The sequence below is a fragment of the Gossypium arboreum genome, chromosome 10 (assembly GCF_025698485.1).
Source record: "Gossypium arboreum isolate Shixiya-1 chromosome 10, ASM2569848v2, whole genome shotgun sequence".
NCBI lineage: Eukaryota > Viridiplantae > Streptophyta > Magnoliopsida > Malvales > Malvaceae > Gossypium > Gossypium arboreum.
This window is the reverse complement of record NC_069079.1, coordinates 131,135,106-131,152,112: the sequence shown is the minus strand read 5'-3', so window position 1 is coordinate 131,152,112 and position 17,007 is coordinate 131,135,106. Positions and strand designations below refer to the sequence as shown.

The window sequence follows — 17,007 nt, the reverse complement described above, 5'->3', positions numbered from 1 at the left end:
TGTAAAAAATCCAATGCATTTTTGTAATCTTAATATCATTCTTAGGGCATTGATTGAGGCTATACTTATTATTGACAAGCAGTATGTCATTAACTTATAAAACCAAATATAAAACTTTACTCCCACTAAACTTATGGTATAAATGATTATCAACAAAATTCATCTCTAAACTGAATGAGATAATCATTTGGTAAATTTTGTAATATTATTGACGAGAAGTCTACTTAAGCCCATAGATTAAGTTCTTTAATTTGCAAATCATTACTTTTGTATCATTAAACACAAAGTTTTCTAATTGCACCATATAAATGTATGATCAATGTTACCATTGAGAAAACATTAAATTAATATTCATCTGATGTAGCTTAAGGTCAAAATATTCCACTAAAGCTATTATAACCCTTTCTCTAGTGGACTTTTTAATGACATTCATTCTTGAGGTTGTTGAGTTTGATCTTCTGGAACAATTACCTCATCTTGAATAGGGAGTTGTTTAACATTGTTTTATTGAGGTTCTAGATTCACTTCTTAACCAATGATAGGTACGAGAGTCTAAACATCATCAAAAGTGATAGTAAGAATTGAGCTAGAATCCAATTCCTCCTCAAAAGCAATGTTTTTAACCTTATTTCTTCCCCCAAACTCAACATCCTCAAAGAATGTTGCAATTCTTGTCTCAAAAATATTCCTAATTGTGGGATCATAAAATTCATAGCCCTTAGATTGCTCAGAATTTCCTTAACCCTTAACTTTACAGACATCAAAAAAGTCATAACTGATGTCATTTCAACCTTATCGTTTTTAGCAAAACGTTTCTCAATTTCATCAAGTAAACCTTGGCCTGAGTAATCTTTTCAGATTCTATGCCCTTAAAGGCTTCTAAAATGTTGTGCTTCATGATCATTAGACTCGTGCAATTTGAACGATTCCACCTCTCAAAATCCCTTTTAACATAGGAGGTGCTTTCCGCAGTGAGAGGTGCGAGTAGTTCTTCCTTTAGTGCAAGGTCTATATTCATATAGCCAAGCACTATAAATAAGTGCCTTTTCCATTCATTGAAATTAGCCCCATTAAGTATGGGTATAGAATTTGTATTAGCAGATATTGTGGCAGTAGAATATGAATTAGGTGAATATAGAACAAAAAATAAATAAAAATAAGCTCACATCAATATTCATAGTAAACAATAAATTCAGGATAATGGCTAATCCCATCTCAAGATACCAAACACAACATTAATATCAAGTCTTTGGATAGTAATATTAACAGTAAGCGGTACTCTTGTTGTAGCAATCAAATATTGACAATAAACTATATCAAACAATGAATTAATATTTGGACTAACTTATTGCTCATATAAAATACCTTATAATTGTCACACATTTATCACCACAGATGTCGTTGTAATTCCGCCAAAAATTAACTTACCTTTGGGTAAATTAATAAGCGCATGAATCACAAAAACATATAATTATCTTAATATTTCAAATAAACTAATCTACACAAAAGAGGTCACTTTGGTGGCATTTTGTTTCAACTAATTTATTTAAAATATTAGACATCCTTAATTAAAAGTCAAAATCTAAATTTATTTGTTTCAAAACATTTACCTTAATTTCATATTTCAAACAAATTAAAAGATAATAATAAATATTTATATATATATATTTATCCCAAAATAACATACAATGATGTTGGCAAATATAATAATAGTTGAATAAATCATAAACCATAAACAACTTCACATAAGACTTCAAATTTAAACCAAAATAATTTGAATAAAGGTAAACCTCATCTTAAGATATCGGACACTCCATTAATATTTCATATTTGGACAAAATATTAATTTGTAAGTGATATCTTGGTGCAGTAATCAAACATTGACAATAAGAGCATGTCGAATAATAAATCTTCCTTTGGGCCAATTTATTACTCACATGTAAAACTGAATAGCCGTCACATATTTATCACCATAGTTGCACATGTAATATTATTAACCTTCACTTGGGCCAATTAACATAACTTAAGTTACATGCACACAAACTTTTATATTTTAAAATAAAATAATTTATACAAAAAAATCATCACTTTGGTGACTTTTTGCTTCAATTAAGTTATTTTAAAATATATATAAACATATCAATATTCAAATTTAAATTTCCCCAATAGTCAAATGTTAAAACTAATTTTTTATTGCTTTATAAACTCTGAAATAACCCAAAATAAGTTTGTCTTAATAATGCAATAAAAAACCGAAAACCTTAATTTTTTGACTATTTCCTTTTTTTTTTTGTTCCAAAATCATATATCAAAACCAAACAGAAATAAAGTAGTGGTTCAAAGCCAAATAATTAACAAGCACATGTATTCATAATTTTGGCATGGATAAAAACACCAAAGCAATTCACGCATATACATGTATTCTTAATCAAATAGAAAAACTTATCCTAAATTTACCATGTAAATCCAAAGTTGTATTTATGATTAAACAGATATTCACATAAATACTTGAAAAATATTTTCAAGCCAATAAATCTCAAAAAAAAATCATAATAGTTGGCATATCCCACAATTCATATAATAAATCATATTATCATAATTTAACCAAATATTTAGAATCACAAGATGCCAAAACCTAAGATTATATAACCAAATTTAAAACCAAAATATTTAAATATGTATATAGTTGACATAAATTTGCACCAAAGCACCCATAAAATTGAATATATAACCATAACAAAAAATTAACTTCAATGATATCCATCAAAACTTAATTTTACCAATTAAACTATAAAAGATATCTTATTGAATAATGATTATAAACATCTGTTCACACAAACTATAATCATGCATTAATCCTCAAAATCATTGATATGCATATAATATATATACACACACAAATATAAAAATAATACTGGCTTACCTTACATATTTCATGTAAACTTAAATTTATATTCATGACTAAAAATATTATTATAAAACTTCTTTATACTCACAAATACTTAAAAAATCCATAACCACAAAATATAAAAAGAATTTCAAATTATATAAAAGTTTTTATATGCTAACTACTTATGAAAATTCATAGCCACCATATTTAAAAAATAATCCCAAATATTTTAATTTTAGTTAGATTCCATAAAGACTAAAACTTACATAAAATAATTATAAAAGAAACCAAAAGTAATCATTTGTATATATGAATTGAATTCAATGGTGAATATAATTCATCATAAATAAAGATAAAAGATGATGATTCCATATATATTCAACTACAAACAGAAAATTTAAAACAAATAGTACGAAAAAAATATATCTTATCAAGTGAACAACTTTTAAAGCCAATTATACAACGCAATTGGAATTCTTCAATTGCAAAAAGTTGTAAGTCTATAATTTTAATTTAATAATGACTTTACCAAAACTTATAAAATAATTGTGTGAAAAGAAGAGAATGAAATCTCACAAATCAATTTTTGTCAATTGATTATAAATAAATATATAAACCTTCATCTTTCGAATAACATATGCAAATATTAAACTAGATTATATTTATAAAACTTTAAAACTTTATTTAAAGAATCAAAACCCAAAAATTTATCAAGAATCTCAAAGATTCAACATAATATATAATTAAAATATCAAATCCATAAAATTAAAAAAAAAAAACGAATCAATCCAAAATTAATAAATAATCAATTCATTCTCAATGATTCGACATGATAAAGCTCGGATGCCACTTGTTAGAATTTATAAAATAAATCTACAATATAACTTAATAAACCAGATCCGTCATGTCAAATCATTAAGAATAAATCAAGAACAAAATTAGATGCGAACGCATCGAATCCATGGATTCCTTGAAACTTTTCGAACTTGGGATTTGATCTTCCAAATTAGCACACAAGAAATTCAGAGAATATCGCGCTCTCTTTCCTAATGATGGGATATTAGAAAAGATATATTGTGTATAATTTGGGGACCATAACCTAATATTTATAACCTTAGCATATTAGTTCTAATCAAATTCTAATAGCCCATCATTAATTAGAATTTGATTAGAAGAGTATCTACACATGTTTGACCCATACTTTATTTAATAATTAAAAGCCCAATAAAATTCTAACCAAATTAGATCACTTTTAATTTGGGCTAACCTATCATGATAGTAAATAATAACATATAATTATCCTTATTATATATGTAATGTCCAAATTTTCTAACACCTAACATATACCAAACAACCTATAACTCAAATATTATTTACATGGCCACAAAACTTGCATAACATTCGACTTATATTCATGCTAAAACATATAACTAACAAACCACAATACCATTCATCTATTAATCATTTAAAAACTTAAAAAATAATGAAAAATTTTAAAATTTTTAACAGTTTTAAAAATGGAGGTACGATTTAGTTAAATTAGATTACAATGATCTCAAAAATATAAAATTTATGTAAAACGAACATTCGGAGAACTTACATGCATGAAAGAAATAAAGCTTGGGCGATTCTCTCCCTACTCAACAATGGTGATTTTCGGTTGTAAGAAAAAAAATGGAGAAGATGAAGAGTTATCCTTACTTTAATTTTTAATATTTAATTTAATTACTAATTTACTCTTATAATTAACTCATAATTTCCACCCAAAACATGCTCAAACCGTCCATTATCAACAAGGAACGTTTAATTGCCTTTTAAATCCTTAAATATTTATTAATTAAGCATTTTAATTAATAAAACCAATTCTAATTAATTTTTACAATTTAGTCTTATACCTTAATTAACTATTCAAACGTTAAAATTTTCGGACCAAAATTCAATTCACTTATATGACTTCGTAAATAGTTAACATGATATTAAATATTTACAAGCTCGATTTATAAAAACGAGGTTTCGATACCCTATTTTTCAAAACCACTAACTTTCGTTATGAATCATTTTTACTGTGTCTAACTGACTAGTTAACAATTCTATCAAATCGTGATTCACTATATCACTAGATTTAACTCGAAAATATTAAATAATAATATTTACAGACTTACTCGTCGAAATTGCGGTCTCAAAACTATTATTTCTGACACCACTGAAAAGTAAACTATTACAATTTGTTTGATTAATATAAAAATAATAGTTCAAACAATACATTGCTAATATTAAAATATCATATATAATATATTATTTATTTCGATTAATTTAATTAATTACTCGATTTTAAACTGAGTTAATCGATAATTAAAATTTTAAAAAATCACTAATCAGTCTCCAACCGAACCAAACTCAGCCACCGACTGATTACCTAAATTAGAAAAAATTTTGTCAATTTTACCCTTTCTACATAAAATTTGTAGCCACATTCTACTTATAGTGGGGTACCAAATGTCTTTTTCTTTTTTAAATGACAAACTAAATTCATCTTTAATATTTATTTACATATATTTTTTTTCAAAAATGAAATGGATGACATGTGTTGGAAAAGACAGGCATCCATGAAAAGTTGATTGAAAGTGAAAAAAAGTATCTTTTGAGAATAGAAACGTGTTCAATATTTATTAGAGCAACATATTTATTTATTTATTTATTTTAATAATATTTCATCCCATAGAATAAGTGGAGAACTTTCCACTTTTTCACTCAAGTAAATGATTATTAAGCTTAATAAAATGCTTTACAAAGTTGATTCTAGATTTGACATTACTGGATTTTTAGCCACCGATGCTGCGGGTGTGTTAGGTAGCACAGATAAATATTATAAAAATTGAGTTTTTAAATAATTTTTAAATTATTTAAAAAAGTCTAATTAATAAGTATTTAACAATTTTAGAATTAAATAAATAAAGAGATAAGTCGGGGATGACCATTTTGATTAGCATGATATTAAATAATTGGGATAAAGCAATATTTTGTTCTTAAACTTGATAATTTTTTTAATTTGGTCATTGAAATTTTTTTGTCTACGTTAGTTTCAATTTTTTTTTCCTCAATTTAGTTCTTGAAATTATATTAAGACATGATGACATGGTACTTGAATTTTTTTAATATACATATAAATACAAAAAATAAAGAAATTAAAAAATTTAAGTGACAACGTGGCATATACGGAATCCAAGTTTAGGGACTAAAGTAAAAAACTTTCAAATTCTAAGACTGATGTGGACTAAAAAGATTTAAGGATCAAAGTGGGAAAATTGCAAATCTGTGGATTAAATGTTTATTTATCCCTAAATAAATTGATAGACTGATAACTGGGAATCTTTTGAAGAATGTTATATTGTAGCCCATTTGATGTATAAAACTAGAAAAGTACCTTATGGGCCTAAGCCCAAATTTTTATGGACTCTCTCATTAAGGCTCCTTTTGAGCCCAACATATTCTCTAAAATTACCTCCTCATTTTAATTTTAAGCTTTATAAGCCTAACCATTGCATATTTGTCTTTATAAAAGAAGACATCATAAAGGGATTGATTTGAAAAAGTGGAATGTGTTGAAGATGACTTTATTAACTTAAATTTTGCATGAAGAAGTATTTTAAATTGAGAAACATTTGTTCATTGTGAGGAATTATTGTATGTAAGTTAAATTATCATTAGGTGCCCGTTATGAATACTTTTTAAGATATTGATAGGGTAATGTATCAGAACCCAGATTGTATAAATGTGAGATAGTAGATTGAGAGATATGAATTAAGTTTAAATTATTGTTCTTTATACTATGAGGATTTTAGTAGATTGTGAAGCATTTGTTCATCGCAAGAAACTGTTGTGTGTAAGTTGAAATCATTATTAAATAGTTGTTGTAAACACATACTAAGTGATTGATAGAGCAATATTTCGGAACCAACAATAAGTTGTCCAAATGTGAGGATGCAACTTGAGGGGCAATAGTTAAGCTTAAATCATTGTTCTTTATACTTTGAGGATTTTAGTGGATTGTAAAACATTTGTTCATTGTGAGGAATAGGCCAAGGTGGTAGAACTAGCAATACGTTGTACAAATGTGAGACAACAATAGCAATTAAGCTTAAATCATTATTCTTTATTCTATGAGGATTTAATAGATTGCGAAACATTTCTTCATCTCTTAGATGGTTTTTGTAAACACTTGCTAAGTGATTGATTGCAGAGCTGTTGGAACTGATAATAGGTTGTACAAATGTGAAGATACAATTTGCGAGATAGTAGTTAAGCTTAAATCATTGCTCTTTATATTACGAAGAATTTATAGCGTTGGTTTTCGAAAAAGACGTAAACTAAGTTTGAACTACATAAATATTTCTTATCTACACTTTTTTAGAAAAATTCTATCAAATTGTTTTAAATCGAATTTAATTTTTTCATTGATTTATCAAAGAAGGATTAAAATTTTATTTTATGTTAAAAATTCATCTATTAAATAATTATTAATAAAAATAATATTATAGATTAATATAATAAAAATATTAAGTCGATCGAGAATTTTACATTAGCTTATAAAATTAATTAAAAAATTACATATTTTCGTAAACATTAGAGATAACATTATTAAAAGAGATAACCACAAATCTCAAACATAAATCTTAAAACAAACATCAACAAATCTCGAACATAAATCTTAAAACAAACATTAACAATACTATAAAAAAAATTACATGTCTAATCACATGTAAAAAGGAGGCAAGGTTGAAAGAGATTAACATTGTGAAAGGCCCCAACCCCAACAACAAGATCATCAATGATAAAAAAAGACAATCAAACTTTAATTACGACCGAATCATTACAGAACTGAAAAATTAAGCATCTCGAAAATGAACCAATGTCATTGCTATATGAACCTCATTTAATGCACTGGAGGTGAAGATATCTGTTTTTTTTTTTCATAAATTAATATATATTTGCTATTTTCAATGCATTTTCGAAGAACCCTAATATCAAACAAAGGTTTTTTTTTTAATATTAATCTATAACTTTTTGATATAATGTCTAGAATTATTCATAGTCTTTCCTCACCTCTTAAATAGGATGATAACGCATTTCAACGTACTTGAACTTACGTCTTTTTACATTGGCAACAATACCGATGTCAATCAAATTAAGACTCAATCAACATCAAACAAAAATTCTTTCCCTCTGTTTATATGGAGTCTTTCTCCTCCCTAGACCATTTGTTAATAATGTATTATCAATATTACCAAATGCGACACTCCAAATAAACATTAGTTTATTGTATTAAGTTGATATGATGAGTTAATTTACGGGTAAATTCAAGAGATAGATGATTGTATTGACCCAAAATGGTAAGACCGATTTTAAGTTTATTGAAGAATTATAAATAATAATGAGTATAATGTTAAAATTATGTTTTGAAATTTAAGAATTTGTAGCTCAAATCTAAGCCCTTGGAATTTTTTTTCTACCCTCGCCATTAAGTCAACTAAACACTAACTCAAATGAAAATTAGTCAAGAACCCATTTTTTAGGTGTAAAGCAACATTTAGCTCCTAAACTTGACAACTTTTTCCACCTTGATCCTGAATCTATTTCTTGTCCACATTAATCTTGAAACTTGACAATTTTTTTCAATTTGATCTTCGAAACTTGAATTCCATTAAAATGAAATAATATGACTCCTAAAACCTAACAAATCTTTGAAGGACTAGTAAATTTTTTTAAAAAATATGTTGTCACGACACAGTCTATATCTCATCAATTGGAACAGACCCTAATAATTATTGAAATGGAAATTCATTTAATATTTGTTAAAAACTAAAAACTTGTGCATCATATTTGCAATTTGGATGAGAAAAGTGATTTCTTCATTCTTTGTTCCAAATTTTGTTGGGAAAAGAAGGGAAGAATAAAGGTAGGAAAGCCCTTGCATTGTCGGTAGGTAACAAGCTAGTCATTTCATTAAGGTAGAAATATCTTTATTTAGAAAATAAAAAAATATATATTTATGAACAAAGGGTGCCCAAATTGGGAAAAAAAATTCAAACCCTACCTAAAAGAAAACAACTTTTATTTTCTCAAATTATAGGAAAAATATTTCTTAATTCATAAGAGGATTTGATTCACATTAGTCTCAAAGTCTAAAAATATACTAAAAATATTTTATAAAAAAATTTCAGATGATGACATAACATAATTTTAATGTGTTATATCATTATATAGAATCTAAATTTAAGAATCGAATTTTTAAAAATACCAAAATTCAAAACTGATATCAACATAAAAAATTTTAAGGACTAAATTAAGAAAACAACAAAACACAATAAAAAAAGGGGTTTTTTGTGTGTGTGTTTTGTTTTTTTTTGAAGACACAAAAGGAAGCTTGGAATCATGTGATGGACCATTAAATGCAAAGAGTGGATAGATAAGACTTAGGGTTCCTCACAAAAGCTCCAAATAGGCTTCAATTTAGAAGAAGAAAAAAATAAAACCCTAATTGCACATACTGTTTTCCATGTCAGAATCTCATTAAATGCAAAGAGTATCTCATAGTTTCTTATTATCTCAAAGTTCATTGATCAAAGCATATCATTGAACTAACAAAATAAAGCAATCATATGTCATGTGATGTGAAGTAATTAATTAATTTTAAAATATTTAAAGTATTAAAATCATATTTTTAAATATTTTTGAGCTTTTAAGTTTTAAAAAATAATTAATTATTGATGTGGTATTATGTGTATGTCACATAAATAAAGTGAATACATATTAATTTTTCATCTATTTTAGAGTGGTTTGATAAACAATGTAAGTTTAAGAGCCAAAAGAGGCGAAAAATTAAATAGAGACATAAAATAATATATATTTTTAAAGTTAGAGGGCTAAATAAGTTATTATACCTAACAATGATGATATATAACTAACCTCAAAGTGAAGGACTTGATTGATATAATATTTATATTATAAAAATTTATTTCAAACGTTTTAAAGTTTAATAACTAATTTAGAATATGAAATTATAATTTTAGAATATCTAATGCAAAAGGGTAGGGAGGAGCTTTAGCCTCTTTTAGTAGAGTGATACATTTATAACTTTAGTCCTTCTTGAATGTTAATAGTTCAAATTGATCACTTTTAGCTTCTTTATTAAGTGGAAAATTGCATTTTTGGCTCCTATAAAAAGTTAAAAAAAATTAATTCGAGTTATTTTAATACAAAATTTTTAGCTTTGTCCCTCATTTTATATTCTTATATTAACCTTTCCATCGCACAATTCTTTAACTCCGCTCATGAAAATATGCTATTTAAGTATTTACATTTAATACACAAATACATGAATATATATATATATATATATATATATATATATGGGTTAGAGGGCAGGTAGGGCTTTGGCCTCGAAAATGAAAAACTATCTCTTTAGTCCCTTTAGAAATTACAAAGCCTTAAATTAATTTAATGGTAAAATTATATTTTAGCCCTTTCTAAAATTTAAAATTAAATTATGTGCTCTCCAAAAATAAAAAGTTTATAGTCTAATTCCTTAAAAAATTGTAAAATTTTACGTTAATACAATGGAAAAATTAAAGTTTTATCTCTAAAAAATTTATAATTCAAATTTGACCCCTCCAAAAAAATTCTGGCTTCAGCCCTACACACACACACAGAGTTAACCCTTTAAATTATATGATATCCAAATAACAAAAGTAAACTATGTTAGCTATTTTTTTATCATAGGGAGAAGAGAATAATAAGCTTTTAACTACTGCTCCAAACTATGTTAGTATACAATATCAAGAAAGGAAGAGGTTGACTGGGTTTAAACTCGTGTCACAAATGCCAGACAAGAGCTTTAATCATTACCCCAATCAAATTTAGATTTAATTTATTAATTTTTTTAGTATTCTATGATAAAAAAACCTAGTTACGTGGATAAATCTTTGTCTCAAAAAGGTTCATTATTGAGTATATAAAATAACTAAAAGATATATATAGTGTAGCTTTTGAGTCTATTGTGGGTTAGGATCTAAAGATCCTACACAGAAGCCAGTTTCTACGTTTAGTTTAGAGAAAACAATGGGCTAAAAATACCTAATAATATATTTTTTATTGTTTGAAGATTGGTAAATAAATATGCCAATACAAGTGATTTGAAATTTTGTCACAGGTTCATTGACTTGGTCAATATATACATGCATCAATATATATATATATATATATATATATATATATATATTATGAAAAAATCACATTGGACCTATATGATCTCTTTTAATATGGAAGGATAGATATAGCAAAGTCAAATAGAGGATTGGGTGAAAATGATTGAAGAACACAGCTCACGGGGTCTCTTTTTATTTTGTCAAATATTTTTCTTTGTCATATGAATGTATAGAGAATTCTTGAACTATAATGTTTATGTTGAATAATTTGTAATGAAGTATATATAATGTTTTTGAAGTTAAATAGTAAAACTTCAATCGTTTAATAGATTTTGAATCGGTTTGTTTTGAATGGAATGAATTTTTTTTTTTTGAAAAATGGATGAGAGATGGGCAGAACGATTTTTTTCATAAACAGTAAGTATAGAGTGATTATGGTAATTGTCCTACCTCACCATATCCTACTATATGAAATTATCATTTTTATTCCTATATATATATAGCTATTAAAATGGTAAATATGCACGTTACCTCCTCACATGGTAAGGCGAGATGGGGTGGGGATATTTTCCAAGATAACACATCTATAGTCGAGTAGGGTGAATTTGACAACATTTGTCTTACCTCACTCTATTGTTTTTTTTTAAACAATTTAATTATAAATTCTGATCATAGCTGCTCTTTTTTATACAATACTTAGAACCACCCATATCCCCTCCTCAATCTATAAATAGGAGGATAATGCGCTTCATTGCACTCGGACCCATGTCTTTCTGCATTGACAATAATACCCATACTAATCGAACTAAGACTCAATCGACACTCCAATCTATTGTTACCTTTAATATAGATGAAATTATAATCAAAATTATTAATTTGTATAACTATAATTAAAATAAACTATAAATAATTGAAATGATAATCAAAATATATTCCATGTTAAATTTACAAAGGTTCAATTAAATTGGTGAAATATGTAATATGCTAATAACAAAATGTGTAGTACATCTCTTACTTTTGTATTATAACTTAAAACACTTGTTCATGTTGGTGTACTTTTTTATTCTTTTTAAACATTACTTGCTGATGTTGGCATATTGTTGGTAGTAAATAATGATTTTGGGTTAGGAGTATAGATGATAATTTATGTAATTTATAATTTATAATAAAAATTAAGATATTTTATTTTATAAATGAAAAAAAGAAAAAAATGAAAGTTTTATAGAAAATATAGTCTTTGTATTTATATTTTTAGGAATTTAGTTCTTTTATTTTTTAATTTTTAAAATTTAAGTCCAATTATTAATGCTGTTAAATTTTTGTTAAATTCAGGTTAATTACATGGCTAACAAATGAGTAGTTTTTTTATTATTTCAAAATGTCACAATAATAAATTTAATAAAAAGAATTAACAATGTTAACAGTTGAATTTAAATTTTAAAATCTAAACAGTTGAAGGACTATAAGCACATTTTAACAGATATAATATATATATATATATATATATATATATATGCCTTACTTCAATTAGCAATTTTATAATATATTATATGCTACTTGTAAATCATAGGCTAATTTAGAGGGTGACGGCTTTAGCCTCCAAATTTTTTGTTTTTTATCTATTTATAAATGATAAAAATAGAAGTTAATGTGGGATAAAATTGTAATTTAATCCTTAAAGATGAAAAAATTTATATTTAATTCCTTAAAAATGAAAAATTATAAATTAATACAAAATTGAATGATTTAAACAATTTAGATAACCTTCTCCTTGTATTCTTTTCCCTTTCATATGTACATACTAACCCAAATTGATTTGAGTCCTAAATAATTCATATTTAAAATGATCTAAATAAGTAATTGGAATGAAGTGAAGTCGAAATGATCCGAAAGATTTAAATTAATCGAAAGGCTTACTATTAAGGGATAATATAATTTTTAGCCTTTGAACTTGGGAACTAAGTCCGCTTTGGTATCTGTACTTTTTTTTTATCCATTTTGATCTTTGAAAACGGAAACTAGATCCATTTTGGTCATTGAACTTATATTATGTTTAGATTTAATGATGTGATTAGTGTTTTGGAACAAGACCAGATCGAACGGACTGAGAACTGATCGATATAATGGTCCGAACAAAAGGGTTGAACCGATTGACTTAGAAACTGCTTGAAATTGGTAAAAATTGAAAACTAGGATACAAATTGTTAGCTGAACAGTTTGAACCGGTTTATTAAATTTTTTTAGATTTTTATGAGTTTTTAATTAATTATTTAATTATTGTTGATCAGGTGGTTAAATCGATCGAACTAATTGAGTCAAGAACTGATAGTCTAACTCGTTCAACCATCGGTTCGATTATTAAAAAATCGAATGTGACACTTTGAATTGTACTACATCATCACTTGAAAATTTATATAAAAATTTTAATTTTCAAGTGATCAGAGCGCCACATCATCAACTTCTAATTTTTCAAGTTTAGGGACCAAAATGGACTTAATTGTTAAGTTCAAGTGCCAAAGTAGACCAAGAAAAAGTACAAGTACCAAAGTGAATCTAGTTGCCAAGTTTAGGGGCGAAATATTATATTATCCTACTATATTTTTGCAGGAAAAAGAAAAAGGAAAAACAGAGCACCCTTGGGTACACACTTTGGACTACTATAAATATGCATACCCTCTCAAGCTCATTGTCTCCAACTCTGTATTTAACTAAACTTGTGGCCTTTCCTCACACCTTCTTCTTCATCTTTCCTTTCTAGTTTCCTTCTTCAATTACCAACAAAATATTTACTTTTTTAAAAACACTTCGATTATATTCCCTAAAACCATGGGAGGAAACTCGCCTTGTGCTTCTTGCAAGTTGCTTCGTCGCCGTTGTGCCAAAGACTGCATCTTTGCACCTTATTTCCCTTCCGACGATCCCCACAAATTCGCCATCGTTCACAAGGTTTTTGGTGCTAGCAATGTCAGCAAAACGTTACAGGTTCATTAACAACCCCCTCGTCTAATACGTTCATTAACGATTTGGGTAAATTGCAGTAGTAGTCACCCAACTATTCGTAATTTTTTTTTGGTCAATCAACTATGAAAAAGTACAAAATGATCACTCAACTATTTAGTTTTGTCTTTTTTGATCACCCCAACTATCTTGGATTGTAACTTAGATTGTTGAGTGTTTCTATTTTTTTTGTTAGTGGTGACAAAAAAAGAAGAAGACAAAATTGAATAGTTCAGGACTATTTTGTAACTTTTCATGTTTGGGTGACCAAAAAAAATACTAATAGTTGGGTGACTACTAGTGTAGTTTACCCTAACTTTTTATTATTATCTTAGTAAAAATATCTTGGAGGCTCTTGTACTAGAAGTTAGATTGTATTTTATCTCATTTTACTCAAAAAAAATGGACAAATTAGTCCCTATATGTTAAACCAAAAGAGCAAATTGATATTTTTGTTAAAAATTTCATTTATTTTTACTGTTAAGAACTGACATAATTAATAGAATATAGTTACATGTAGCGTGCCACGTGTACTTCATTATAACATACACTAATTAATTTTTATCAATAAAAATAGATAAAATTTTTAATAGAAAAGATCAATTTGTTCTTTAATCTAACATACAATACAAGGACTAATTTATCTATTTTTTGACTAAACAATCACAAAATGTACAATCTCTTGTTGCTAACCATTGGGGTTCATAAAAACCAGGAGCTGCCCTTGCAACAAAGGGCTGATGCGGTGAGTAGCTTGGTGTATGAAGCAAATGCAAGGATTAGGGACCCTGTTTATGGATGTGTAGGGGCTATATCTTATTTGCAGAACCAGGTTTCTCAGCTTCAAATGCAGCTTGCGGTGGCTCAGGCTGAAATAGTGTGCATTCAAATGCAACAAGACCCGATTATGGTGGCGGCTAACCCTCAAATGGTTTTGGGCCAAGCGGATGATGATGACCAAGCTTTTCTTCTCCAAAATCAGTGCTTTAATTTTGCTAATAATAATTCTTCTTCTTCTGCCTATGTAAATATTCATGAGTCTCTCAAAAGGGAGAGCATCTTTGGAGACATAGTTTCTTAATTTAAAAAATGGGTTTTTTTTTTTTGTTTGCTAAGTGATGTTTTGTTATATTTTTTAGGGTTAATTTCACTAGACATCCCCACACCACGAGATAGATTCTAAATTGGGCCTTAAGCTTTCAAATATTGAGATTTTCTATTATTTTTAAGATGTCAAATCCAAATTGTTCATGTAGTAAGCACATAATAAGTGTGAGTTCGGCTCGGTTCAATTAGGTTGAATTTTTTGAACTATCTATAATAATTCGGTTCGATTCAATTCTTGATTTTTTCATACTTGTTTTGGGTTCTGACAAAATAAATTTTGCTTTTATGGCTTTTGAATATTTTTTGATAAAATTTCAAAGTTTTTTTTTAAACATTTCTCAAACAAATTTTTTTTGAAGTAAAAATCAGTAAGTCTTGTACAATATTTTGAAAATTAAAATTTTAATACAATAAATTTAAGTATTTTCACTATTTTGAATGTGAAATATTTATTTTTCCACCATATAAATTAAATAAAAATATAATTCGACTTTGTTTGGATAATCACAATTTTTACAATTTTTAACTTGTATTCTAAAATTGTCTAAACATCGCAATTCATATTGGTTTTGGAGTTCTCTCTTCTTATTTTTTTTGTTCGAACTTAATACATATTTAAATTTTGATCTATGTGTTTTAGATATATTTCATGTCATAATCGAACTAACATTTAAATCCCCCATACTAACAATTAAATTGACGAGAAAATTTATTTGAGGATACTAAAAATTTAAAGACTCAATTAAAATATTTAAAATTTGAATCATAATTTGAGCACATATTAAAGAAATTAGTCCTATAATTAATTAATATGGAAAGGAGAGAGACATGTTATGGAGTATGTGTTAAGACAATAGCAAGTTGATGAGGTCAACTCTACCATGTGAGAAGTGAAGTAAACTAGAGTTTTCCTTAATTAAACACAACATTAATTAAGCCCTTTCATTTTTTTTATTAAAGAGTAAACGTTGATTACGAGTTTTAAAACTACTCCATACTAAAACGAGGATTAAACCCTCGACCACTAATTAAAGTAGAAAAAGAAAGGTGGGTTCAATGGTCCATAAACAATCTTAAGACATAAATACCAAAGCTTATGGTTTTTTGAAATTTTTTAATAAAACAATAAGACTGTATTCATATTTGTTTGAATTTTTTTTAGAGAGAATTTAAAAAAAATAATTTTTTTGATTTTAGTCTCTAAATTTTTTTTATTTTAGTCTCTAAACTTTTTTTATATTCAGGCGATGATGTGACATAATCTTAAAATGTCACGTCGTCACATCTTAATTGAATTCAAATTCAAGGGCTAAATTGAAAAAAATTGTCAAATTTTAAGACTAATATGAATTGTAAACAAAAAAGTTAGGGACTAAATTGAGAAAACTTGCTAAAATTAAAGACTACGGGTTATGTTTAAGATTTTATATCCAAAGTGAAAATTTTTGGTGTAAAGGAATTTTCCCATTAATTGCATTAATATTTTTTAAAAGCTATAACTATTACAAGTACATATAGATAGGCATTTGAATAATTATCACCATAAATAATTATTAGAAAACATGATCAAATTGATAATTAGAATAATATCTAAACAATTGGAAAAGGGGCAAAGGCAAAGGTAGGAAGTGGCATTCCTCTCTCCAAAAATGGTAGATTTATTATTTAGTTCTTTAAAAATTTATGAAATTATATGTTAATAAAATGATGAAATAACACTTTGGCCTTCAAAAATTTATGATTCATCTATGATTCCTTAAAAGTAATTTTTTAACTTTACTCCTAAAGTAATCTAAATTGAGAACCCAT

At 26.6% G+C, this 17,007-nt stretch overlaps 1 protein-coding gene across 1 annotated transcript; it reads left to right on the top strand.

Moving 5' to 3' along the window:
* The first annotated feature begins 13,757 nt into the window (after positions 1 to 13,757).
* Positions 13,758 to 15,430, top strand: LOC108467273 (LOB domain-containing protein 12-like). The gene is made up of 2 exons (XM_017767871.2): positions 13,758 to 14,076; positions 14,807 to 15,430. The coding sequence occupies exons 1-2, from the start codon at positions 13,921 to 13,923 to the stop codon at positions 15,170 to 15,172; spliced, it is 522 nt and encodes a 173-aa protein (XP_017623360.1). The 5' UTR covers positions 13,758 to 13,920; the 3' UTR covers positions 15,173 to 15,430.
* The last annotated feature ends 1,577 nt before the right edge of the window (positions 15,431 to 17,007 follow it).